The 24,388-nt window shown below is 41.2% G+C and overlaps 3 protein-coding genes across 3 annotated transcripts; all 3 read right to left on the bottom strand.

Moving 5' to 3' along the window:
* Positions 1–2,636: 2,636 nt before the first annotated feature.
* LOC112889147 lies at positions 2,637–3,481 on the bottom strand. Its single transcript, XM_025955637.1, has 2 exons — positions 3,340–3,481; positions 2,637–3,248 (listed from the first exon to the last, which is right to left on the bottom strand). The coding sequence occupies exons 1-2, from the start codon at positions 3,356–3,358 to the stop codon at positions 2,710–2,712; spliced, it is 558 nt and encodes a 185-aa protein (XP_025811422.1). The 5' UTR covers positions 3,359–3,481; the 3' UTR covers positions 2,637–2,709.
* A 66-nt stretch (positions 3,482–3,547) lies between these two features.
* On the bottom strand, positions 3,548–16,034 carry LOC112889146 (G patch domain-containing protein TGH homolog). Its single transcript, XM_025955636.1, has 17 exons — positions 15,755–16,034; positions 14,489–14,579; positions 14,303–14,397; positions 13,779–13,882; positions 13,038–13,099; positions 12,874–12,948; positions 12,441–12,586; positions 11,560–11,635; positions 11,399–11,482; positions 11,201–11,278; positions 10,359–10,497; positions 7,879–8,365; positions 7,228–7,509; positions 7,040–7,156; positions 6,374–6,583; positions 4,608–5,506; positions 3,548–3,895 (listed from the first exon to the last, which is right to left on the bottom strand). Exons 1-16 carry the CDS (start codon positions 15,890–15,892, stop codon positions 4,712–4,714), a joined length of 2,979 nt encoding a protein of 992 aa, XP_025811421.1. The 5' UTR covers positions 15,893–16,034; the 3' UTR covers positions 3,548–3,895; positions 4,608–4,711.
* A 730-nt stretch (positions 16,035–16,764) lies between these two features.
* LOC112890527 lies at positions 16,765–18,691 on the bottom strand. The gene is made up of 3 exons (XM_025957405.1): positions 18,334–18,691; positions 17,335–17,537; positions 16,765–17,062 (listed from the first exon to the last, which is right to left on the bottom strand). The coding sequence occupies exons 1-3, from the start codon at positions 18,427–18,429 to the stop codon at positions 16,765–16,767; spliced, it is 597 nt and encodes a 198-aa protein (XP_025813190.1). The 5' UTR covers positions 18,430–18,691.
* Between the last annotated feature and the right edge of the window lie 5,697 nt (positions 18,692–24,388).

Below are 24,388 nucleotides of genomic sequence, written 5' to 3'. Positions count from 1 at the left end.
TAGCAAGGAAGTAGTTTTGAATATGAATATATTGACATCAATTTGTATCATAAATAATAGGTTGTGATGTAAACTGAGCTAATAGCCGTCTTGCCCTAACAAAACGCAATGGCCTTATAAATAAAAACAGAGGATTGTGTGATGAAAACTGAGCTGATAGCCCTAGCTTATAACTCCACGTTTTTTTTATTTTTTTTTCTAGCAAACAAACGATTGTGATGTACTTTGGAAGGAGTGCAACCAAGGAGGAAAATGAACCTGATAGCTAGTGCATGTGTGGCTTTACCTGGTCTAAAAAAGACTTGGAAACAACACATGGAGACAAAGCGGATTGGGTTTAGTAGGTGAAGTGGCACCTAGCTACCTGTAACGTTGCAAAAGGGTGGTAACTCGCCGTCAGGGAGCTGAAAGCCCCATCCATGCTGGCCGTTGCTGATGCATGCATGGAAAATGCTCGCAAAAGTGTGGCACTTGCATGTGTCCTTGTCCTTCCAGACTCTGTATCCATATGCCTCTGAACGGTGCTCCTGGCCTCCTGGGCTCCTTCTGAATTGCAAGTTGGGTCCTTAGCCAAATGATGGGATATTTCATATTTGACAACGTAAAGGGGAAGACGAGTTATCAAAGGTCTGCGTGAATGCAGAGTTTGAGTTTCAATTCTTCGGATTTGACTTGGATTTAATAACTGAATCTAAAAGGTTCCTATAAGAAAACTTGTTTGCTCTGAAAATAAAAATTACACCGAAGTTCGTTGAAAAAAAAAAGTACACCGAAGACTACTTGGCAGGAAGGAACCAAGTTAAAGTTTGGCATTCGGTCTTGTTGATAGTACTGCGAACAACTGGACGCTGTAGTTCGTCATAGCTTTCCTTAACACTTCCAAATGAAGTAATCCTCAAACGGAGCATAAATAGTGCACATATTTGTCATTACATTGATCTCTATTAGCAAGGAAGAAGTAGCTTAAAGAGGCTATCTGCCTTGAATAACAAAAGCGTAGAGGTTTGGCGCATATGTATCTTCTTCTTGGCATATCTTTCGTGCAACATAGGCGACATAGACGATCACCTAACCAATCAACTGCCACCAACTACACAATACATGTGGTTTAGGTTCCACGTAGCCATCGCCTGGAGTCGCCTCAGCTGTTGTCTTCCTCTCCTTGTTATATATGTGTGGGACATCACAAAAGGTTATGTTCGAGGAAACTAATGGCGATCCGAAACTCGAACATTTTAAATTTGGTATGCACCCCGAGGACTTTGTAGTGCTTACAAATAGCAATCCCGGTCCCGGCCCTCAGCTTTTTCTTTATACGGCGTATTTTGCTTCGTTAGGATAGGCCAGACTTCAGCCAAGAATTACTCTAATAATATTCTGTTTATGTGATACAATAGTATGCTTACAAGAAAGTACTTTTGAATATGAATCTAGTGACATCAACTTTATTGATAAGACTAGAGTAATTAATTGCTGATGAAAGGTCTGTCTTAATGAAACGAGATAAGCCTTATAGTTTCAAATGGAAGGAGGAAGAACCTTTTGTTTTTTTTCTTTTGTTCCATTTTCTTGTAGTTTTAAATTTGAGAAGCTGTGGCTGCTAAAGGTTCCAATAATTGCATGCCAAGAGTCTTAGTTATATTAATTACTAAAGAGCATACATGATCATCTGCATACGTGGTTTGTATCTTGACTCTGGATATTGGACCAAATGGGTCCTGATCGGTAATGGAGGGCCGTGCTGTCATCATCACCTAGACGGCGGGACTGTCATATCCTTAAAAAACTAACACACAAACATGCAGCTGCCATGTATGCCGAATGATTGAGCACCAAGTCAAACAACTCGGGCTTATTTTTATTAATGCGGACGTAAGCTAGCTGTTGCCATTCGTCTAAACAAGTACTAGTTGAGCTTTAAGAAAAAAAGACAAGATGGTAGATACAGACTCATGATCTTCTGGTAGCATGTAGAATGAAGAACTCAAAGTGCATTCTTCATGGCCTTCAATGAGTGACCGTCGCATACTACTCACTGCGGGAGAAATACCTCTAGTACTGGCTGTACGGCGCAGTTAGTATCGGCTGCCGTAGTCGGTACGCCCGGTACTAAACGGTTCACTAAAAAAAAATAAAAATACGCATGCACAAGGATTCAAATCCACGATCTCTGGTTTTGCGCGTAGCTTCCTTACCATCCCACCTATGCATCGCATACGACTAGGTGGGAGATGCATTCGTTTTAAAGTAACCCGTGGAGAACCGTTCAGTACTGGACCAAGACACCGGCCGGTACTAAATGGTGACATTTAGTATTGGGTGGTGTTATTGACCGGTACTAAATGGCCATGCCATTTTAATACCGAGCCAAAACACCAACCGGTACTAAAATACGATATTTATATCTTGATCTGGTACTAAAATGGCTCGGGGACGTTCAAATTTGGACCCGATACTAAAATAGCTTCGAAGCAACATTAGTACCGGACCAAGTTAACCGGTACTGACCGAAGCGATGAAGCAACGAAAGCTCATTTTTCTACCAGGGACCGTACACGATCCATTGTACGGCATTTGTGCTGCAGTGCAAGATTCGTGTTTCTCGAAAAAATCCACCTTAATAACCAACGTCGATGTTTTTCCAGTGGATTCGAAAGTTTATGTGGAACCTCTTGTATAGTTATCCATGCATACAAGTGGATCAGAGACTTAAAACAGCCAGTAACGGAACGGAATCTCCAGTATACAAATCGAGAGGCGACGGGTTCGTGTCAACGTGATCGCACGTCGTGTGGCGCGGATCATCACCAGCCTAACTTTTTCTGCTTCTTTTCGTTTGGCCGGAGGACTGGTGACCGGTAGGTCACCCACCTCCTTTGTGTGCGACCACCATGGGAGGAGCTCCCTGCGAGGGCCTCCGTGTTCACATCGTCTTCCTCCCTGCCTGCCGTGCTTACCAAACGGCAGTGCAGCGGTGACGACTCCAGGCAGCGACGTCGCCCTCGCTGTCGCCGTCACCTCGAGGACGTGGACGCCCTGCCTTCCCTGTCCAAAGTCCATCATGATGCCGCGGCTGCGACGGATGTTGCCACGGAACGAAGGAACACCCTGGACCGGACGACCCGTACAGTGGCCTGAGCCCGTCATCCCTCCCAGGAGCTGCCACAGAATCTCGGAGCAAGCTATGGTAGGCCTGGTGCCAGGGCCAGACCGGCACATCATAGACAGCACGAAAACGAACACACTCCCTGTGCGAGACACATGACGTCACTTAGGGCTCATGCCTGACACCGGACCTCTCTATCCCTGGAGTCCAGAGGAAGCAACAAGAAAAAGTACCTTGGGGTTTCCGCATCATGGTCCTACTCCTTTTCTAAACAGTTGCTGTCGTCGACAGGCTAGGCAAGAATCTTCCTAGCGTTTCATGGATGTGCAGTGCACAGGGTACCTTTCTGGATTCTGGTGCTACGGAGCAAGGAAGGTTCCAAATTCGCAGGAGGGCAAACCAAATCCTGGCATCACATGCCCAGATCATTCCTGCGTAAGATGATAAACAACCTACTTGTCAATTATACCTTCCATCGACATTACTAATTTTACATCACAGCCGTGCCTCGGTGAATAGACCTTCATGTACAATCCTATCCAAACATTTACATGGACAGAAAAACTGGGAAGATCTTCGAAGGAAAGCTCAATACATGCTTTCACTGAGCAGGAAAGATGCAAAAACAGGCATAAACAACAAAGCTTGATGCACCACAGGTTCACGATTGGTCTGCATACAAGGAAAGCATCTGCACCATATCTTCTCTTCTCTTCGACTTGCATTATGCATCAAGCTTCTGGTGGTCAAGTTGATACTTCTGAGGTGCGTTGTAATATGGACATCCAACTGCAAAAGGACAAAAGGTGATCACATCGCATCAGTCTTTTTCCTCAATGGAAATGCCAAAATTGCTAATTCATAATTACAAAAAACAAAAATGAGGAAAAGCACAGAAAACATATAGCCTCGGCAAGGGAACCAAGGCAACCATAACCATCAACTCTACCCTATCATATCTCTTGATGGCAACATCTTGCTGCCAATAAGGGAAGAAGAGCCTGCTGGTATCAACCAGGCCCAAATTGTTCAACTGTACTAAGCTTTGGCAGTTCTTCGCTTACTTTCCTTCTCTTTACACAGAAGCCCACACTATAATATGAATTAAGCAAAGTAGACATAGCTTTCATACAGCTAGCTTTTTGCGGCACGCCATAGTTATTATCAAACCATTTGCTACCAGATCAACATGAGTTTAATTTTGCAAACGGGGCTAGTGCCAGTTGGCTGCGGTCTTTCCTTCCCAATATATGCATGTTTCAGTACAGTTGAGTTAGCTCAGCCCTAATGTGTGCTAGGTAGTTAAACTGAGACAGAAATCCATTAACATGAATATTGGAAATAAGAGAAAGCTAGAAACATGCAGGAACCAAGCAACTCAGGTACTACGGACTGCTTTGTGGCATAGCAATGCTGCAATGGTACATCCACCAATCTGCTAAAGACAGCTTAGTACAGAAGTGATAAAGGCATAATAAACCAAGATGTGTAGAACACTTACTGTGAGCATTTTTTTTTATGTCTCCCCCAGTGTTCTCATAAACCTACCATGGTTTGCAAAACCTATTCTTCCCTGCATCTCCCCTCATTTGTACAGACGTATATTCATGAATAATCTACATGATCCCTTCTTCTGTGCTTATGATGTCTAGAATGCTTTCGGCTTCTGTCTTTATCAGATGATCTTCTACTACTAGATCTATATCTTTCCTTGTGTTCATGATCACTAGAGTCGGTATCAGGTGTGTACGTTTGGTGATGCCTTTTCTCCTTGCGTTTTCTCTCATTTTTGATGTCACTGGAAGAATCACTATCTGGAGTTCTACTCCTGCCTTTTCTGTGCCTTGAATGAGATTTTCTTCTCCTGTTCCTGTGGCGTTCACTAGCAGAGTCAGATTCTGGAGTTCCATTCCGGATGTGATGATGTGATCTTCTTTTCCTACTCATATGTCGTTCACTAGATGAATCAGACCTAGGGCAATGATTCTTGCTTTGCCGATGCATATGGCGAGACCTGTTTTCCTCAGTTCTATTCCCCTCCTCACATTTCAAATCAAGCATTTCAGCACTGGCTAATACAGCATCTTCATTGCCATTGCCAACTTGCACCATGCCAAGAGAGATCTGACTCTCCTTTACTTCTGTGAGGGTAGTTGTTATTCTTTCATTCTGAGATGAGACACTGGCACCAGCAGCTGAAAGTGTTTCAGGTCTAGATAAAACTTTAGGTCTTTCTGGTGGAACCTCTAATCCCAGTTCTTTACCCAATGATTCTAGGAAATCCTCAGCAACAAGACGGTTGAGAGCCATGTTGGCACCTTCACTTGTCTTTGCTGGATCCATTGGTTGAGTATTAGGAATTTCATCCGCATCATCATCTGAGTCGTCGGAAAAGATAGCCTGCACACCACAGTAATTGAAAATTGCCAATATAAAACGTAAATTTATCATAAACAATTTCTAATAAACGAAAAGGAGATCAAGACATTTAAGTCACTATCTAAAGAAGACTAAGCTCCTCCGAATATAAAATCTTCAGGCTCGATGTGACCCTTAAGCTTAGAGATTCATTCATATTTCTAACTAGCCAACAGTTTAATTTTCTACAAGGAGTTAAGCTCATCAGAACCAGCCCTAGACACAAATTGGTCCTGCATTCCTTATAATTACAAAAACTTCAATATATCAAGCACATCATCTACTATTATTCCACATAAATGAAAGCCAACTCGATAATTTGTGCTATTGTACAATTTAACATATAATAAAATTTTATGTTATTTTCAATATTTGTAAATTTTTAGTCATTTGATGTACTTTTCTATCCTAGTATTTTAAATGCAAGTTTTGTTTTATGAAAATTGCCAAAATTAGATGTGTTGTGGCCTTTGAAGAGTTCTTCACTAGCACACGGGATGACACCTAAGCACATGTTTCAGGCTACCAGTGACATGGTACCGCCAGCTAGTAAAAAATTGTCCAACTCCAACTGAAAAGTTGGGGGGCACACAACATCCATGTTACCATAAGCCATTCAGTCAACTGTCCTTGATTCTATCCTTTGGTTTGAGGATGAACAAACTTGTGCAGTGTGTGGTCACTGTTCTGAAACCTAGTGAGATGCCAATTTGAATTTCAAGTTCAGAGTAGGGTGGCTAACACGTCATTCTACTGTGACAGGCTTTAATTCTTCTCAAATAGTTTGATCTCGGTTGATTTCTTGGACAATGTTTGAATAAGAACTTCCAAATAGGGAACATATGCTACCTTGTAAAGATCAACAGGTCTTTGCATCCTGCTGGGCTCAATGTCAGGGTCATTAATGGTTCCCTGCGACTCAGCCTCTGTTGTCCCTTCCATAGAAACATGCTGTGAACTCCTACTCGAGCTCTCCACTTCATCCTTTGTTCCCTTATTTGATTCTGTCATAAAGATAAGGTTCTCGATCTTGCTTCTTGGTCTTTGAACAGGCATTGGCTGCATATGTGTAAAGAATGATCAGATGCTGATGTGAGTGCTAAATTAAACATACTCCATTTGAAGCTATACAAATAGATTTAAAACAAAAATTGATGTAAGTAGTACACAAGTCTAAGAATATAGTAGAAACAGCATACAGATCGTATACTGTAGTATATAAATATCTTGTACAAACTAGATCCATCTCATCTTCCAAATAGTGGCTTAATTAACCAAGGAAATGGCTGTCCTCAGGTATCACCAGATGGAAAAGAAGCATAACATCAAGAGATGATTCTGTTCCCGCAAATATGAATCAAGAAATGCATCTATAACCTCATTTTTCTTTAATATATGCAGTGTTTTATTATGGTTATTCTGTCCACCAAGTACCGTATAAGTATATATGACATGCACACAAACATCAGAAGTATTGAAGTAATGGCAGCTACAAAACCTCATATTTCAATTTACCTTCCCCATGAAAGGGTCAACGATATCAAAACGTTTGCACAGTAATGGTGAAGGCCGCCATTCGAACTGCTCCCTTCGTGGATAGATGGGCTTCTCATCGTGAGGCACTACAGAGCTCTTCATAAAATTTCCAGCAGTCAACATTTGGAAGAAAGCATAAGATAACATTAATAAGGACCAAAGTATACCTCTAGTTCAGTTGCTGCAACAAAGCGTTGCTCATTCATTCCAGGCAAAGAGAACACTGATGAAGGATCAATAACCTTTTTTCCCTTCCCCTTTTCAATTGCCTCTGCAGCAGCCTCAAAATCAAGCCTTTCTCGCGCGCGATCAGCCTCTGACATAGTACTTGTAGGTGCAATATTTGCAGCGCGAAGACCACCCTTATACTTATCTCTAAGAAATTGCTCAAACCTAACTTGTTTGGCAGGATCATTGCTAAAAGGCTTCTCAGACTCTGGTAAACCATCCTGTTTCCAAGCAAGATGAATGCATTTGCGGCCAAGAATGAGTCATTGATATAGCCAATACTCCCTCCGTCCCAGAATATATCTACGTTTAGTTTGTCCTAAATCAAATATTTTTAACTTTGACCACGACCAACAAAAAAAACCATAACAATTGACAGCATAAAAATGATGTTAATAGATTCATCATAAAATCAACTATAACAACATTTATTTTTTCTATTTAAAATAAATTATTTCTAGAGATATTGTTGGCCAAAGATAACAATGTTTGACTTAGGACAAACCTAAACGTAGCTATATTCTGGGACAGAGAGAGTATGATATTACCAAGGAAAGCAACAAGACAGCTCAATGCAATACAAAACTTACAAGGGATATTGGCTTGACAAATGTGTCAACGAGATTAGATTGCAGTTGAACTGCTTCCTTCGCAGAAAGTGATGGGCTATGTAGTTTGGTACTTCTATCAAGGGGCCTTTCGCCAAGAATTCTCCCACGATTCTCTGCTGTCAATTTTTCAGAAGAAGTCTTCGACTTTGCAGAATCAGGCCTTTGCTGGCCAACATATTTTTGCTGATGCTCCCATAACTTTCTCATATAATATTTACAGCCATCTCCTCCACTAAGGAACATGAACTGTGGGTTTGACTTGCTTTTCTCCTTGTAGAAATCTTCAATATGTTTCCCACAACGTGCAACCATTGCTGCACAACCGTCAATTAATAGTGTCAAGCTAGTGTCTTCTGGAGGAGGAACCTCAAGAGGAGCTGAATCAGAAAACTTCTCTGCAGACTGAACTGGAGTAGGAAACTTGTGTTGAGCATTAAAATCATCAGGGATCTGAGGAGGAAGGAATCTGGAAAAGGCCAAAATGTCATTCACTTTCCTACTAAAGTATATAACTATACAGCCAATAAAATACAGAATTAAAGAAACCAATCTGTGGCCGCAATGATTTAAATATCCAAGATTGGAATTTGGAGGCTTATAGTACCATTACATGGTACTCCATCTATCCATATTTACATGAACCAACTTGAAGAGTCTTCTGAGTTAAATTTTTTATCACAAATTTCTGCTGCACTAAATTGATGCTAAATAGTAAACGATGAGCATATGATTGTGTACACTGAAATACATAGTGATAAGTGGTAACAATTTATATCATTAAACCTTTATATAGCTAGTATAATTGTTGATCAAAATTTACAAAGTTTGATTCTTAAAATGTGTGCATATTATGACTGGGTGGAGGGCATGGCATGCATGGTAGGAGAGACTTGCAGATTAGTACCCATGGAACTGTTCAAGTATACTACTTCCATTCAAAATCACCCCCAACTTTTAGCTAATCAGATTTATTGGCATGCTCAGTTTCAGTGCTACATATTTGCCACCAAACACCACCTCTACTGAATCAGGTGAGGTTCACAGCAGGGTTAATAGGGTATGACGTAGGTGTCAGCCTCCAACCTAGGTGTTTCTGCTAGATTGATAGTTTCTGGACACACCAAAAACCAAACAGGTGCTGGTGTCCAAGTTTGCTAAAATAAAATTTAGGACCCAGTGTCTAGGTAACACTGGTTCATAATGATTTAGACGTTGCAATATGCTTCAGCAACCCCAATCCTAGACAACGCAACGCGCTGACCACTATAATAAAGCTAATAATGAACAAAGTACAAAGGAAACAATCCCCAACAGCTCCTTTGTGGTCTGCCTCAATGCAATCCAAGATGCATTGGTGCTCAAGGATGACAGAAACATCCACAGTGCTGCAGATGGGGTAAGGCCCTGTGGAACTGCTTCTGTGCTACAGTGGAACAGCACATGCTCCACCCAAGAGAAGACAACATGGCTTGGCTCCACCCACTGTTCACATACACAACCGTTTAGCCCGTTTACACGCCGTGGAAACGCTACATAGTGGTTTGCTGTTTCCCTTTAATCAACCGTTTAGCCCATATAATGACCATTTAAATAGCCATTTAGTCCGAATAAAGAGCTAAACAATAGGTGACCAAATGTTTAGAGTTTAGCGTTTAGGATAATGTCTCCACCACATGTCATCATTACCATGAGCTCAGGGCTGTAGTGCCTTGATTACTGTTCTTGGCCTCGAACAAGATGAGACATAGATTTATTGAACTTATGTAGCATGCCACCATGAGACGAGCAGAAGCAAGTGAGCAACTGATGGGCACAAGATGGTAAAATAGAATAAAGAACAAGGTATGGACAAGGAATGCAACGATGGGAAGGGACCTACAGCACTAGCAGCAGCCCAAAGAGTGGTCAGCACATAGGAAAGTATGGTGATGGCAATCTGGTGAACCTGGCCGGATAAAGAAGGGGATTGAAGAAGAGGGGACACCTTGTGTACTATTAACATGTTGGCACTCACCAAAGTGACATGCCATGCCCATTTGACCCATCTTGGATGACAAACTGACCTATTAGAAAAAGATCTTGTGGTTACAAACATGCTTCGGCCAAGTTTATGGACTGAATTGGTTCCATCATGCAAGTCTCAGTCTTGTAATTTACATACTCCTGTTTAGGATAGAATTGGTTGCTCTATGCAAGTCTCGGTCTTTGTAATTTACTACATACTGCTCCTGTTTAGGACAAGCTAAATAGTTTCTAAACTAGTTAGCTTGTCTTAAACACCACCATCTATTTAAAAACAGAGGGAGTAGTATATAATAAACACTTTCTAGCCAAGCCAGGGAGAAAAAACAAAATCTGAATGGCTTCCTAAAAAGAAAAATGAAATATACACCAGACTTTTTTTAGTCAGTTCACAGTTTTCAATCAAGGTGAAATGATATGATCAAAAAAAGAATTACCTTTCAAGTTTGTACTCGGAATTTGTGGCAATCTTAAAGCTCAGGTAGAAACCTCTTTTTCTGTCATCAAGTTTGTAATTACTGTCGCTGGATATTTTTGAAGGTTCAATGTCCACTTCAGTTTGTTCATAAGCAAAACCTAAATAAAACAAAATGTTAGTACAAAACATCAACTGATAAATACAAAGGATAAATACATCAACCAGAAGATATAGCATAATGAAAGTGACAAGCCTCTAACATCTATTGACCATAAATTTGCATTTAGAAAGACTTCCATCAGAAAACAGATACTCCCTACGTTCCAGATGCAAGAAGTTTTAGTTTTATACTACGACAAACTTCTCTCTAACTTTGACCAAGTTTATAGAAAAATATGACATTAAGGCAAACCAAAGAAATGTACTATCAACATTTCATGGTAGATTTAATGAAACTAATTTGTGTTTTAGTTTGACCCTAAGTCAAACTTCTCTAACTTTGATCCAGTTTATAGAAAGATATATTGTCATGTACAATACCAAATAATTGCACTATCAAGACATATTCAACGGTAGATTTAGTGAAACTAATTTGATGTCGGTACCTTTTTCTAAACTTGGCCAAAAAGAGAAGTTTGAGTTAGGACGAAACTAAAACTCCTACATTTTGGAATGGAAGGAGTATGAAATATCAAGATCCTTTTATCATAATTTAGGAAGGGTAAAAGAAAATGGACATAGTATGTTCCACACATAGTTACAGCAGGATCAGGAGTGGTGTAAACATCAAAACATCTTATGATTGATTTGTCCCTTACATATCATCAGGCAGTACCAAGATTGACAGGATTACTCACTTACCTGATGCATAAATATCTTCATCTTCAACATCAAGCTCTTCAAGAGCTCCAATCCCAAAGCCAGGTGCATAATGTCCTGCTGATGATTGAACAGCTAGCAAAGTTAATCGCAAAGCTGAGGCTAGAACAATCATTAATCACTATTCAAGCAGCATCAATATATTGGAATAGCAGGGAGACAATCATGATTATAACTTACAGTTAGAAATCAGAAGATTTCCCCTCACTGAAACATCATTTCTTTTGTGGTCCCTATCTCTGGACTTCTGCAATGTTTTTCTGTCTACAAAAGAAAGCAGGTGTGACAGGAACTAATGAATGAAATAACACTGATAAGAGTATATTATAGGAACATGATACCTCTAAACTCAGGAGCATGCTTGAATGGATCAAAACCTAATCCATGCAAATCCTGTTTTGGATGAAGTACGTAGACCTATATATTCATGGAGTGTGATATACTGTCAGCAGATGTTTTCTTCATACATATTCCGAACACATCATGCAACCATGAACATGAAAGAAATTAGTATTTGTATACACATTATGAACATATTGGATACTACGATACTACGCATATATCCCCTTGTAATTGAAGGTAATTAGTATGCCTTTGGCCACTGGTCTTCCTTTAGAAAATGAATGATAAGAGGATAAGAGAAAAATACATTTTGTCAAACAGTATGAAATTACTTTAATAAAATTGATGATATTGCTTCATGTGGACAATCATTAAAAAAATAGCATCAATTTTATTAAAAGCATGTTTGAATTACTTTAATTGAAGGTCATGTTTGAATGCATTGCAGTCTACATTGCACAAAACTGATCAAGTACAATATATAGAGGAGGGGGAAATTGTTATAAGCTACTTTTAGTCCAACAAAAGAAACACAAATGCCAAAAAAGATGGAGCTGAAAGAATTACTTAAATAACAATGTGACATATATTGCTCATGCAACCAAAAAAACATCTACTCATCTTTGGAGGTCAAATTTAATAAAGGTTTTGCTGCCATAAAGTTCAAGACAGCTTATGAAACCGATGGAGTACAAAGATAAAAGAACAGCCATCATGATAAGCTGGTTAAAGTTGGGAAAACAAATGCCCAACACCGTACTTTTATATCTGAAAGAATCACAAAAAAATTGAAAAAATCTTGAAACAAAAGCAGTTATAGAATTAACGAACCAAACAAGAATGCCCATGCAATGAATCAAATAACACTCATCCTACTTACAGGTGTACTTCCAGATATATGCATTTCCTCGAGTGACCCCACAACAGCTTGATCTATGCTAGGCTTGTCAGAACTTTGATCTTGATCCTCATCATTCTTGGAGCTAGAGAGAGCAAGAAAAGCTTTTCTAGCATTCCTGCGTGATTCTGTATGCAGAGTACTTTTTCAGGTTACAAGGAGACATACAACTCAAATGATTAGGAAGAAATGTCATCATTTGAAAATCACAATGAAACTTTTGAGCAGGATAACTTTTTCAAACTTAAGATACTTAGCAAGCTCAGAAGCTACTATAACAGGGCATCCATGGCTGTAGCATACAAGAGTTATAACCAAATGAATGGCCACAGATTGATAGACAGGCTAAACTTACCAAACAAACAAATCAATAATTGAAAAAAGGCATACTTCTTTGAGAAAACAGAAGGCATACCATATAAAGAATCAGCATGTGAGTCCTTGATGGAGCGTCCTTGGCGCCAACCCATTTTCATTAGCAATGTCACACCTGTTCAAACAGGGTAACAATATAACAAACAATTAATGGTACATATATCAACTCAAATGTTACTAAGAAAACATTAGAACAAATAATACCAATGGAATTTGTGGTGGGGACCACCAATTCATCAGGTATCGGACCTGGTATAGCAGATGGTCTGTAAAAGATGTAAAGATGATAAACATATGTATCAGTAAGAAGGGTTGGATGCACTCATACACTAGTTGGTGGCTTTAGAATACAACGACATAGGTGTAAGAATATGAGTAAATAAATAATACAAAAGTAGGAAACTAACAGGCCCATATAGGCAACTAAATTTGGAACAAATTCATTAGCAGGCCCATACAGGCAACTAAATTTCGAACAAATTCATTAGAAGGCCCATAGTTGGCTGCATGAAACCCCCACCAACTGCTGAGTCTTAAGGTTAACCAAAACAGCTAAGTCTATAATCCATTTGTGATCTAACATGTCAGATTTGGTTGAATGAAACTGTAATAAATGACAGAAAAATGTGCAGTAAGATGATTTTGAGTGTTTTCATGGACACTATTTGGGTCTGTCTATAGATTTTACCCTTCAATTTCGTGCATACAGAGTAACAGTGCATAGAGCTAACTAAATCTGTGTATACAGCTACACAAAGGTGACAAAAGTTTCTGCCTTCTTATTTTAATTCAATCTATTTTATTTCTTCATATTGCGGGTGATTTGTCTAATCATAGTTGAGAAGCTGAGTTAAAAAATGATATCAAGTGGCAAAAACAGATAAGCTAAGTTAGTTTAGTTTATTTATTTACAAAGCTGATAGAAACTGGATGACAGATACTAACCTCTCCTTTTGTTCCTTGGATGCTTGTTTTTGAGCATATTCTGCAGCTGTAAAACCAAATGTGTCATACTGCTGAGATGTCTCCAAAGCATTACCACCCATATCCTGCAATTAGTACCCACACTGTCAACTATCAACTCAAACTTTTCATAGAACGAACATATGGTATGAAATAACTTCAATCAGACTATTTGTGCCTACCAAAAGGCAGAAACTAGACCAGCCTTATAAGCTGAATCTGATTATATCAAACATGCCCTAATGTGATGATACAGCCATACAGGTGCTGGAAGCCCAGTGCCTTGTATGATTTAAATGAAAATATATGCACAACAGAAAGGCACGCTTATTAACATTTTCACACCTAGACCTTCAAACCGGAGTCATGTAACATATCTGCCTAATAGCCCTTCTTTACTTATGATAAAAGGAAAATTATGCACAAATATTGCAGAATATCATTTTTTATACTATAATCTGAGCAACTGGATAGCTTTAAAGAAAATACTATAGGACATTACGCACCTTTATATCCTCCTCATCAAGAAAACTATATATGCTTTGCTTTTTCACCTCAGCTCTATTCTTTCGTGACGATGTAAACGTCTGTGGAGCCCACCCTAAAGAAAATCACACTGCCTATATTATAACATGTGTTTCCTCAATGCTACTTTCATATACTACAATTATTACAAATTCGGTGGAACATACCCTCTTTTGAGCCAACAGTATTGTAAAAGCCAGCAGAGAAGCCTCCAGTAAATGCACCATGAAATCTTCTTCTTCCTTCCTCATCCCTCACCTACACTCAAATAACATTTTATTATAGTAAACATGACACATGGCAATGACGTAGTTCAAGGTAAATCACATGCCACATGACATCAGGTGGAGTCTACAGTGCACAGGCTCAACAGGTACCAAGAGCAAGTACCACAGAAAATATATGATTCACTTCATACTATTACTTAATAGTAAACAATAAATGTTATGATATGATGAATTTTCACATTCCCTGCAATCTTGCAGCATCAACCACTGACTGAGTGACCATAGACTGATGCTACTTTGAAGACTTGGTGGTATAAATACAAATCTCTCACAATGGCTGCATATTTCTGAGACAACCTAGTTTCTGAGTCTACACAGACTTGCAATTTATAGGCTTCTGAGACAACCTAGTTTCTGGTACAAAAAAAAAATCACAATGATGTAAATGCAAAGTCATCATAGACTGATGCTACTCTGGAGACTTGCAATCTATAGGTTTCTGAGTCTACATTGCAGCATCCAACGTTCAAACAGATCAACAGTATCCCCGATAAGGAACTAATCAACTAAAAGAGGAATAATTAAGAAGAAATCACATCTGAGCCACAAGAATTTCCACAGCCCACTCCATTACGAGATCAGCAGTAACCCGCTATCAAGATCCTGGTTGCTGAACATCTGGTCGGACTAACAAGGATAAACAACAGAGACTAACAGCATGCTGTAGGATGATGAAATTACACCTCTCCTTTCTGAAGGCAGGTATGGTTCACTACTTAAACCATTCTTCTCCTTCTGAATTTCCTAGTTGACATATTGCTCAAATACCAAATAAGAGAGCAACTTCGACCTAAAAATCTAATGCTTGCTTTCACCCCAATGGTACTAGCAGAAAATCAACCGAGCTATATTTATAATCTGCACCATCATAGCTGACCAGAAGCATGACATCAAGAGGGGCAGCAGTAGGCACGCTAGCAAACCCCAAATGGAAGAGTTCCCTCTTGATCACAACCAAATTGCCAGCCCACTTTCTCCGCAGGCCGAAAACGATAAAAGGCACGATACCTATTGCATTACTAATCACGGGATCGCATGGCACCGTAGCTCAAATCCATCACTGCCAACAACGCAACGGACCCCATATCCCTTTCCCACCGCATCGGAACGGCACAGATAGCGAGGGAGGGAGGGCGAGAGCAAGACCTCCTGCTTCCAGGCGGGGAGAGCGCGGAGCTGCCCGGCCTCGGCGACGGCCCGTCGCTTGCGGGCGGAGGTGTCCTCCTCCCGCTCGATGGGCGTCCCGTAGACCACGAGGTCATCTTCTTCGCTGTCAGCCCCCATGGTGACGGGAACCCGGGGAGGCCGAGGAGTAGCGAGCCCTAGCTCGTCGCCGGCGGACGCGCGGCGGCGGGGAGGCGACGAAACGAGAGGAGGGTTCCGGAATGTCGAGAGCGAGAAAGAGAGAGGTGGTTGGATGGAAGAGAGCTGCGATCTGTGAAGGCTTTTGGGCCCTCTCCACTTTTTGCACGGGGCGGCCCATCATCCATCCTCTCGGCTCGAAGTCGTCCACAAACCCATGGTGCTGGCCTCCTATCTATTTTCAGAAAAATTTCTTATAGATACGTTGTGTGCTCCGGCGGCAGTGCCATGGGCTCGTCACTCGTGGCGATGACGAGGAGGGCCGATGGCGGGTGGAGGAGGCTGGATCTTGCCGCGATATATGGAGTCCTCGGTGAGCTGGGAGTGACGCGTGGGGGCGGCCACGGCATTGACGGCCGGTGACGGAGAGCGGCGGCGTCCGCGAACAGGTTGGGCGGGGTGCTCATGGGCCTGAGTACGTTCGGCATCGTAGCTAACGACAGGTGCTCCTAGAACGACGACCAAACAGGGTGTGGTTCATGCATGACGCTGAAAACGTTCCTCGATTGATCTACGCAGAATTAATTTTCTGTCCTCATGCTCTCTAACACACTTGCCTTGGGCCGTGGGCACGTCATGCCGTGTGCTCCAGCGGCAGCACCGTGGCACCGAGGATGAGGATGGCGGCACATTATTGTGCCATGGCCGCTGCTCAGCCTCGGGTGTCTCACTTGGGCAATGAGGAACAGAGAGACAAAGGAGATGACAACTAACTATCCATCCTTCCATTTGTAACCATTGTGGGAACAAGAGCATGTTGCATGTTCCATTCTTGACAACCAACTAGGTGCTCACTACACTTGTAATATCTCTAGTGGTGGCGGAAACTGTGGTTGGCCCATGGCGATCTCGTAGCTGCCTCGCATTTGGTGCTCCCCAATTGGGAGGATGCCCTTTATTGGGCGCAGAGCGAGGTAGTAGCCTATGGCAAGGAAATTGCAAGCGAGAACTAGTATTCCACCACTAGGAAACACGCCATCACTAGTACCCCCACATGCAGGCTCCAAGTAGGAGTTAGTGCCGACCTTGTACCCTTGGTCATTCAAGAACGCACCATGAAGCAGTAGCAATGTTGCTGGTAAGAAAGCCAACCTATAAAAGAGTGAAGAAATAATGATATTTGTAAATTTTTCCCACGTTTACTTGAGTTGAGTGGAAGAATTGCACTAATAAGGAATTGAAACTAATGTTGGCCGTTGTTATTATTAACAAAAGTGGTTGCATAGTTGATAAATTCATTTAGAAAAGTATTTATTTTTTTTACTTTGGCTCATTGTAATTTAATATTGAACAACACACAATTAATGACTCGGAGTATAAAGGAAATAGTCAGGATAGAAAAAAATACTAATGAATGCCATTACCAGGATAGAGTGAAGCAGATTAACCCTATTATCCACTTCAAGTTAGGATGACTATGTTGGATTTTGCAACATATGCATCCGGCTGCTGTATAAATTCCTATATGAGCTAACAAGAAAAATAGAGTAGAAAGCATCCCTAAAAGGGAAGCTGGAGTGCTTGGGTATCCACATCGACCATCCTCCATTGTGACAGTACCAGAAACCTGCATGACAAGTAAAAGCACACAACTAAATACCCATAACAAACTATACCAGGAACAGCTACAATTACATAATGATGAAACTCTTAGAAATATGTTTTCAAACTATTGTTAGTAAAATATTTAGTCATTGATACATCATTGACGTTCAGGATCACTTGAATAGAATTCTAACTACAAAAGCTCAAGGTAGGAGATTGGCATATTGTTGTTTATGCATCCAAACTTCTAAATATGTTTCAATGAAAATACATAACACATTTCACTAGGTTTTGTTTTATCTTAGGCACCTAAATCCGTTAATAAATAGTGCCTTATTTATGGCAAGAAGCACAATTTTGATTGCCTATTATTTGTAAGATTCTACGAGCAGAGTATTTAATATCTTCAACAACATAGACATCATAGGTAATATTATACTTGCAAGCAAATTAAATATACTGTGAAGTAACTTTTATTTATCTAATCCTTTGCCTAAGTCATAACTCCCTTATGCTTACTACAGATCTTTGATCGAGGGTGAGCGCACAATAAAACACTCTTCAACCAAGATTAGGTTCTACCATAATCCTACTAGAACAACTCGTAATATACAAATTTGTGTCATATCAATAATAATATGATTTATGAAATTACAAGATTTTATTACTTAGATCGTGTTTTATAAGAGCACTGATTCCAAAAGGATTTCCTTATGAACCAAGGTAAGTATGCGATAAACTTTCATACATGACACATGTTCATCTATATTGTGAGACTACAAAGCAAAACCAATTGATATTGTTATACATTGGAGTACCTGTATCTTAGTGATCTCAGCCGCAAAAGCAAGTCCAGCAGAGAGGAGGCTAAGGAAGATCACCAATATACAAATCACCACCACCTTCCTCTCCATCACTTCTTTTCTTGGTGCGTTATTTTCCTTCTTGTTCTCTCTTGCTATCTATTTGTAAGACTCTGATCCGCCCTTATTCTCTCTCTATGTTGAAGATAACTTATGGATGACAAGAAAAGCACATGAGAAGGAAGATACAAGAACAAGAACACTAAAAGCTAATATAAGAGCCTTTTCTAGAGGTTTGTTTGGAGTGAATTGTGTAAGGACTGCTTTACATGACTTTACGCTATGCGTTAGTGCATGTTGTGCCCCAAATTGAGTTATGCGTTTACGCCAACTCACTCTTTTTAACATCAATAGAAGAGTCACGCATTTACACCAACTCCTCTCTCTCTTTTGTCATCAACAAGAGATCACAAAAAGGCAAGTCTTATCCATAAAATCTGCTAAAACCCGCACTAGCTGCACATTTACTTGTCATGATCCTTATCTCATTATCACATAAAGCATCTAAAAAATCATTACTAATTATTTTCTTCTTCTCCACCGCTTCCTTCCTATCCTCTGTTCTTCATATTTAACTTCATTTTTTCGGATTTACCAATAAGCTTTTGGAAGTGTTGTTGAGGTGAACCGTAACACGTAATAGAAGGAAGCTCTAGAATAATGATGACATCCAACAGTACTAGAGAACGATAAAGTTTCCTTGGCATTTAAACTATGGCTAGAAGTTTGATTGTAAATTAGATGATAGAGTTTAGGCCTACCTTATTTGTGATTCACCATGTGAAAATTTTGTGATATCTATCCTTCATTCACAACATCAAAACAATGATCACGAAGAGTAGTTCACCATGTTTAAGAATACTAGCACCTTCAAAATACAATCTCCTCCATTCACGTACCTAAACTCCAATGTAAAACTAAACCCACAACCACAAACTGGGCCACAAAAGCCAATAACACCTCTATTAACAAGCTGTAAATATGCCTGGATGTTATAATATTGGCTAAATTGCCTATTGGGGGGAATCGGTTGCGAAATCAAAATCAGGACCCTCTTTATCGTGTTTGAGACCCTATCCTGAGTTAGGAATAAGGAGTCTAGAGGTCTAAGAGTCCGTTTGGTTGGGCTGTGATTGTGGAAAAAGTTGCTGTGGGCTGTGAGCTGTGGAAAAAATTGTTATGAGCTGCAAGCTGTAAAAAAGCTGAAAACCGTTTGGTTGAATTGGCTGTGACTGTGTGGTTTTGGTATGAAATGCATGTAATGCCTCTGAGGTTCCGAGAGATAGTTTATACACAATATGATCTTAAAACACTATAGTCTTGAGAGATTCACATGCAAATAACTATTTTAGAAAGAAAAATTAAATTTGTTTAAATTTTGCATCCACCATTAACATATGATCCTAATTTTTAAAATATTTTTAGATTCTCTTAACTTTTAGGGGGTTTCTGTAAAAATGTGAAGGCACAAAAATCCCTCACTCTTAGGGTGAAATTCGTCATCCAACATATTGAATCTCGACTCAATCACTTGCATCAAAGCTCCATTCATATCTTGTGAATTTCATTTGAGCACTCAAATTCACAAATCCATGTTGGGACGAGCCAAATCGAGGCCGTCCCCGCGGGGGAGCTCGCCCTCCCCCCCCCCCCCCTCCTTGCTGGGAGCTCGCGGGGGAGCTCACACGGGGGAGCGCGTGCCGCCGCCCCCTGCTGGGAGCTCGCGCGGCCGCCCGCGGGGAGCTCACGCCATGCCCTTGCACGAGAGGAGGAGAGAGGGGGTGCAAGGGCTCTGCGTCAGAGCAGGAGGGGGCAGCCGCTGCCGCCGGCAAGTGGCGTCGCAGGCGAAACTGTAGCCGCGATCGAGAGGGTGCCACGAAGGGGAACAACCAGGAGACTTGCGAACTGGGGGGAGGGGCTGATGGGAGAAAAAAAAGAACGGGGCTGCTAGCGTCCAATCGTCTGATGGGAGATATCCCATCGGACGGTCTCTTGCAACATACAGAAATAAAGCGTGCAACATTCAAACGTAAGTTTTGTAATATCCAAAATGTATGATAGAAATTACAATTCATTAGCATTTAGTTTTAAAAAAAACAAATGCCCACCACAACAAATACAAATGTTTCACGTAACATTCAAATTCAATCAAAATCCTCTCTTTTCCCGTAAGCCAATTTTGCAAAATTAATTGTTGAAACAACTGAAAACACCTTATGCAACCTTAAGAAAATACCTTATGCAACATCAAGAAAAAGGAAACTCTGTAGCATTTCAGACCGATTGTTGCAACATTAGTGAATACTTATCCCAACCTCTCAAAATCGTTGAATGCATCGAAAAATAGAACATAGAACTTGACATCTCAAATGGATCTTGCAACATCGAAGATCATTGGATAAAAACACTAATCCTAACATATTAAAATATTAGATGCATCACAAAAACTCTTAGTGCCTCGTGGCTTGCTGGCGCATCTCAGTGTGGAGTCTTCTTCCTCCTTCAGCATGGTAAGAACTTCCCATGGAGTCATGGTGACCACATCCTCCTTCCACCTCCCTCTTTGCCGTGTCCTCCTCCTCCGCAGGTATGGGAGTAGGAGAAGCGCACGACTCAGCCGCCAGCGCGGGAGCAAGCGGCATGGCACCTAGCGTAGCATGGCGGCAAACTTCTGGTAGAATTGGATGAGCTCGTTGCACATGTTAACGGTGGCAGCAGGAGCTCTAGTGGGAGCTATGGGGTGCGAGCACTACAGCCTCGCCTGCATTAATCTCGTGCATGGGCTGAATGAGCTAGAGAGCAAGCGAGCCACTTCTCCTGGAAGAAATGCTTAGAGTTGGAGTCGTCAGAGGAGAGGGAATGAAAGGGTAAGGATGGGTGACAGCCAGCCCAAATATGAGGTGGAGAGGCATCCATATTTTTTTTGTGTGGACCCGCATCAGATATTTTTACCATAGTCCGGACACCGGATGATAGCATTACCGTAGTTGAGAAGGTAGGATGACGGTCGCGCGGCGCGTGTCCGCATTTGATATGTCGGACGTCCTAGTAGTAGCATTTTCGAAAAAAGAAATCGAAACGGTACTCTACTAATTGATGGTACGGCGAGTAAATTTATGGGAGTAGCGCTTCTCGCACCCGGTAAAAGCAAGAGGGAGTGGCTATGGGATTTGTATGTAGGAAAACCATCTTTTCTTTGAAGTCAAGTGTATAGGGTTATTTCTTTTATTGGCTTTTGACCTTTTTCTTTGAAGCCAAAGCACCTTAAAATCCCAGCCAAAGGCACCAGTCTTTCAGCTCCTAGGTTGGAAGGAAGCAGGCCCTTCCGCCAGAGCGGAGGAGGCAATTAACGTCAAGAACGGAGATCAAGATTTAGAACCTAGAAATTATGCTTGGAGAGCTTGTTGAGAAACTCGAATATATAGTTTTCTATCCTGATAGTCAAACTACCACGTCCCACAGTGGAATCGATCGTGGTTGACCTAAGCCACATCAACCCCCTTGACCATGTTGATAAAAGAATAGTCAGACCATGCATGCTATTTGAGCCAAATTGACACTGGCGGCCGCGCAGCTACCGCCTACGGTTAGACCAATTAATTAATTAAAAACTATGAAACGAAGGCGGCCTGCCCGGCCAACTAGGCTAGCCACGTCGATCAAAAATCCTCGACCATCTGATCATCCATCCAACGGCTTGAAGAGCTAGTCCCGGATATTTTGTAAAAAATCCTCACTTTTGTAAGAACCAACCCGCAGTCCACGTTTGAGCCCATTGATTTTTGCAAAAAACACCCCAAACTTTATAAAAATTAACCTGCAGTCCATGCATGTGTCTCAAATACTAATTACGTTCAAACCCCTAACACTTCAAAACATTGCATCTCTTACGTTTTTAGCTCGGTTCCTGCAATCCTCGTGGCCACCCGATTGTAGCGAACCACTACATTTACAATTATTTTAATTTTCACAAAAATAAGATAAAGAGACACATTTAGTACGACAATATAAACACTATGCGCGCAGGGGCGCCGCCGGCGAGGCCAACCGATAGGGTCACGTTAAACGAATATTAATTGATATATTGCTCTAAAAATGCTAGATCTAATTTTGTTTGATTCCTCAGCTCAAGTATTTGCTAGATGTATAGCTTAAGATCAAAGATTGCTTGTCTCTGCACCTGTTTCAATTTAAATGATTGTTTGCTGCCTAAAAATGGTAAATTGCACAGCGAATAGCTTAAAAATGCTAAAATGATGAACAACTTTTGGTACCATCTACGCACGTCCTATTTGTTTCTTTCTTTTTTGTCGCGTAACTAAGAATCTGGGGTTCTATAGGGATCCTACAATGGTAGTTCGCTTTGGTGTAGCCAAACTATTTGGCCAGGGCTAGAATATATTTTTTTTGTCGGTCCCATGCTTACTAATGCTGGTGCAAATTTCTTTTTAAAGAAAAGAGTGCTGCCTAGATCTCTCTATCGTTGTCTTACTCTCCATAATTTTTGTAAATACATGCTAGCTAGCTTACTGCTGTACCCCATTGTGTATAAATCTTAATGTATGCCATCATGTACTCTAACATATGCCTACCATATGTACAATTATGTTTATAATACACTTCAATAACTGTTATTTTCTTCGCGCGCCAAGGCGCGCGCCAATCACTAGTAATATCAGGACAACACACCACATGCAAAGGACACTTGCCCTCCCCTCACTTCGAGCCCCTTTGGCACGGCTTCAAAACCAGCTCCAAACCCGGCTCCACGTGAAGCCCTGCCAAACGGGGTGTATGCAACCGGCTCCACGGGTGAAGCTCCTGGAAACGCGCTCTCTGGAGCCCAACGGCGGAGGCGGAGCCAAAAAAATGGCTCCCCCCGGCTCCTCCATCTCACATGTAGTCTTTGCCCTCCATTACCTGCTGCACCCCCGGCGCGCCGCCCCTGCTCGGCTCGGCAGGTGCGCTGTTCCATTGACCGCCCTCCACCCGCCGCTCCTGACTTGGCCCGTCGCCCCCCACTCACTCCCATACTTCTAATAACTAATTACTAGTTTTCGACTAGTATCTTGGATTACTGAAGGGGCCTTGCGCTCACACTTCCAGTACAACACCGTTTTACTAGTTTATGACTAGTTTTACACGTAAGTTTGCTAAATGGGCCTTGTTCCCATACTTCCGGTAACTGATTACTAATTTCCAACTAGTACCTTAGGTCACTGAAGGGACCTTGCGCACACTTCCTGTACAACTCTATTTTACTGGTTTACGACTGTTATTATGCACAAATTTGCTGAAGGGCCCTCGCTCCCATACTTCGAGTAACTGATTATTAGTTTCTGACTCGTACACTATGTTACTAACGAGGCCTCGCTCCCATATCAAGGGGTTTACTAGTTTACGACTAGTTCTACACATATTCGACTATTTCGACTGCTCGTCTCGCCTACAACCTAAGTCGGGATCGACTCCGACTAGATGGCTTCATCGTCTGTTCAAGATCCAGCGGTTACTTGGCCGATGCCTGGACTCAGAGGCTGGCGCCATCGATTGCTACTTATACTCTACGACACTCATCTGGCTCCTTGGCTCGGGGGCTCGATGGGACAAGGCACTCAGCGTGCTTCAAGGGACAGCTCTCATGCTTAAACGCTGGACGTTATAAAACTACTCGACAATACCTGATCCAAGAGGTTTTTTAAAATTTATCTTGGGTAGATGTTTGTCAACCATTTTCAAGGATTTTATTCCGAAATAAGGGGTTTTTCAGATTATTACCCAGAGGTCTTATTTAGTCATTGACTCAGGGAACAAAGACTGATTTGAGAGATAATTTTGAGCGTTTGTTGGAGAAGTTATCTGTTTAACCATTTTTTCAAGGAATTCATCCGAAAAAAGAGGTTTTCAAATTTACTGAACCGATTTGGCCATCTTCACCATCAAATCTTTACCGTCATATATTGCATGCCACGATTCTTTGGATTGTTTTATTTCAAACCTTGGGGATTTG

This window comes from Panicum hallii, chromosome 4 (genome assembly GCF_002211085.1).
Source record: "Panicum hallii strain FIL2 chromosome 4, PHallii_v3.1, whole genome shotgun sequence".
Lineage (NCBI taxonomy): Eukaryota > Viridiplantae > Streptophyta > Magnoliopsida > Poales > Poaceae > Panicum > Panicum hallii.
This window is presented reverse-complemented; position numbering and strand designations above follow the sequence as displayed.

Bases quoted from the DNA above. Each gene is read 5' to 3' on its own strand.
- LOC112889146 (XM_025955636.1), bottom strand. From the start codon at position 15,892: ATGGGGGCTGACAGCGAAGAAGATGACCTCGTGGTCTACGGGACGCCC. The intron at 7,510-7,878 runs GTAAGTTTTGTA...GCTTGGAAACAG, and splicing joins TTGTCAAGCCAATATCCCTT to GATGGTTTACCAGAGTCTGA. The intron at 6,584-7,039 runs GTAAATTGAAAT...ACACATATGCAG, and splicing joins TTGACCCTTTCATGGGGAAG to CCAATGCCTGTTCAAAGACC.
- LOC112890527 (XM_025957405.1), bottom strand. From the start codon at position 18,429: ATGGAGAGGAAGGTGGTGGTGATTTGTATATTGGTGATCTTCCTTAGC. The intron at 17,538-18,333 runs GTACTCCAATGT...CTTGTCATGCAG, and splicing joins CTGAGATCACTAAGATACAG to GTTTCTGGTACTGTCACAAT. The intron at 17,063-17,334 runs GTAATGGCATTC...ACTCTTTTATAG, and splicing joins ATCTGCTTCACTCTATCCTG to GTTGGCTTTCTTACCAGCAA.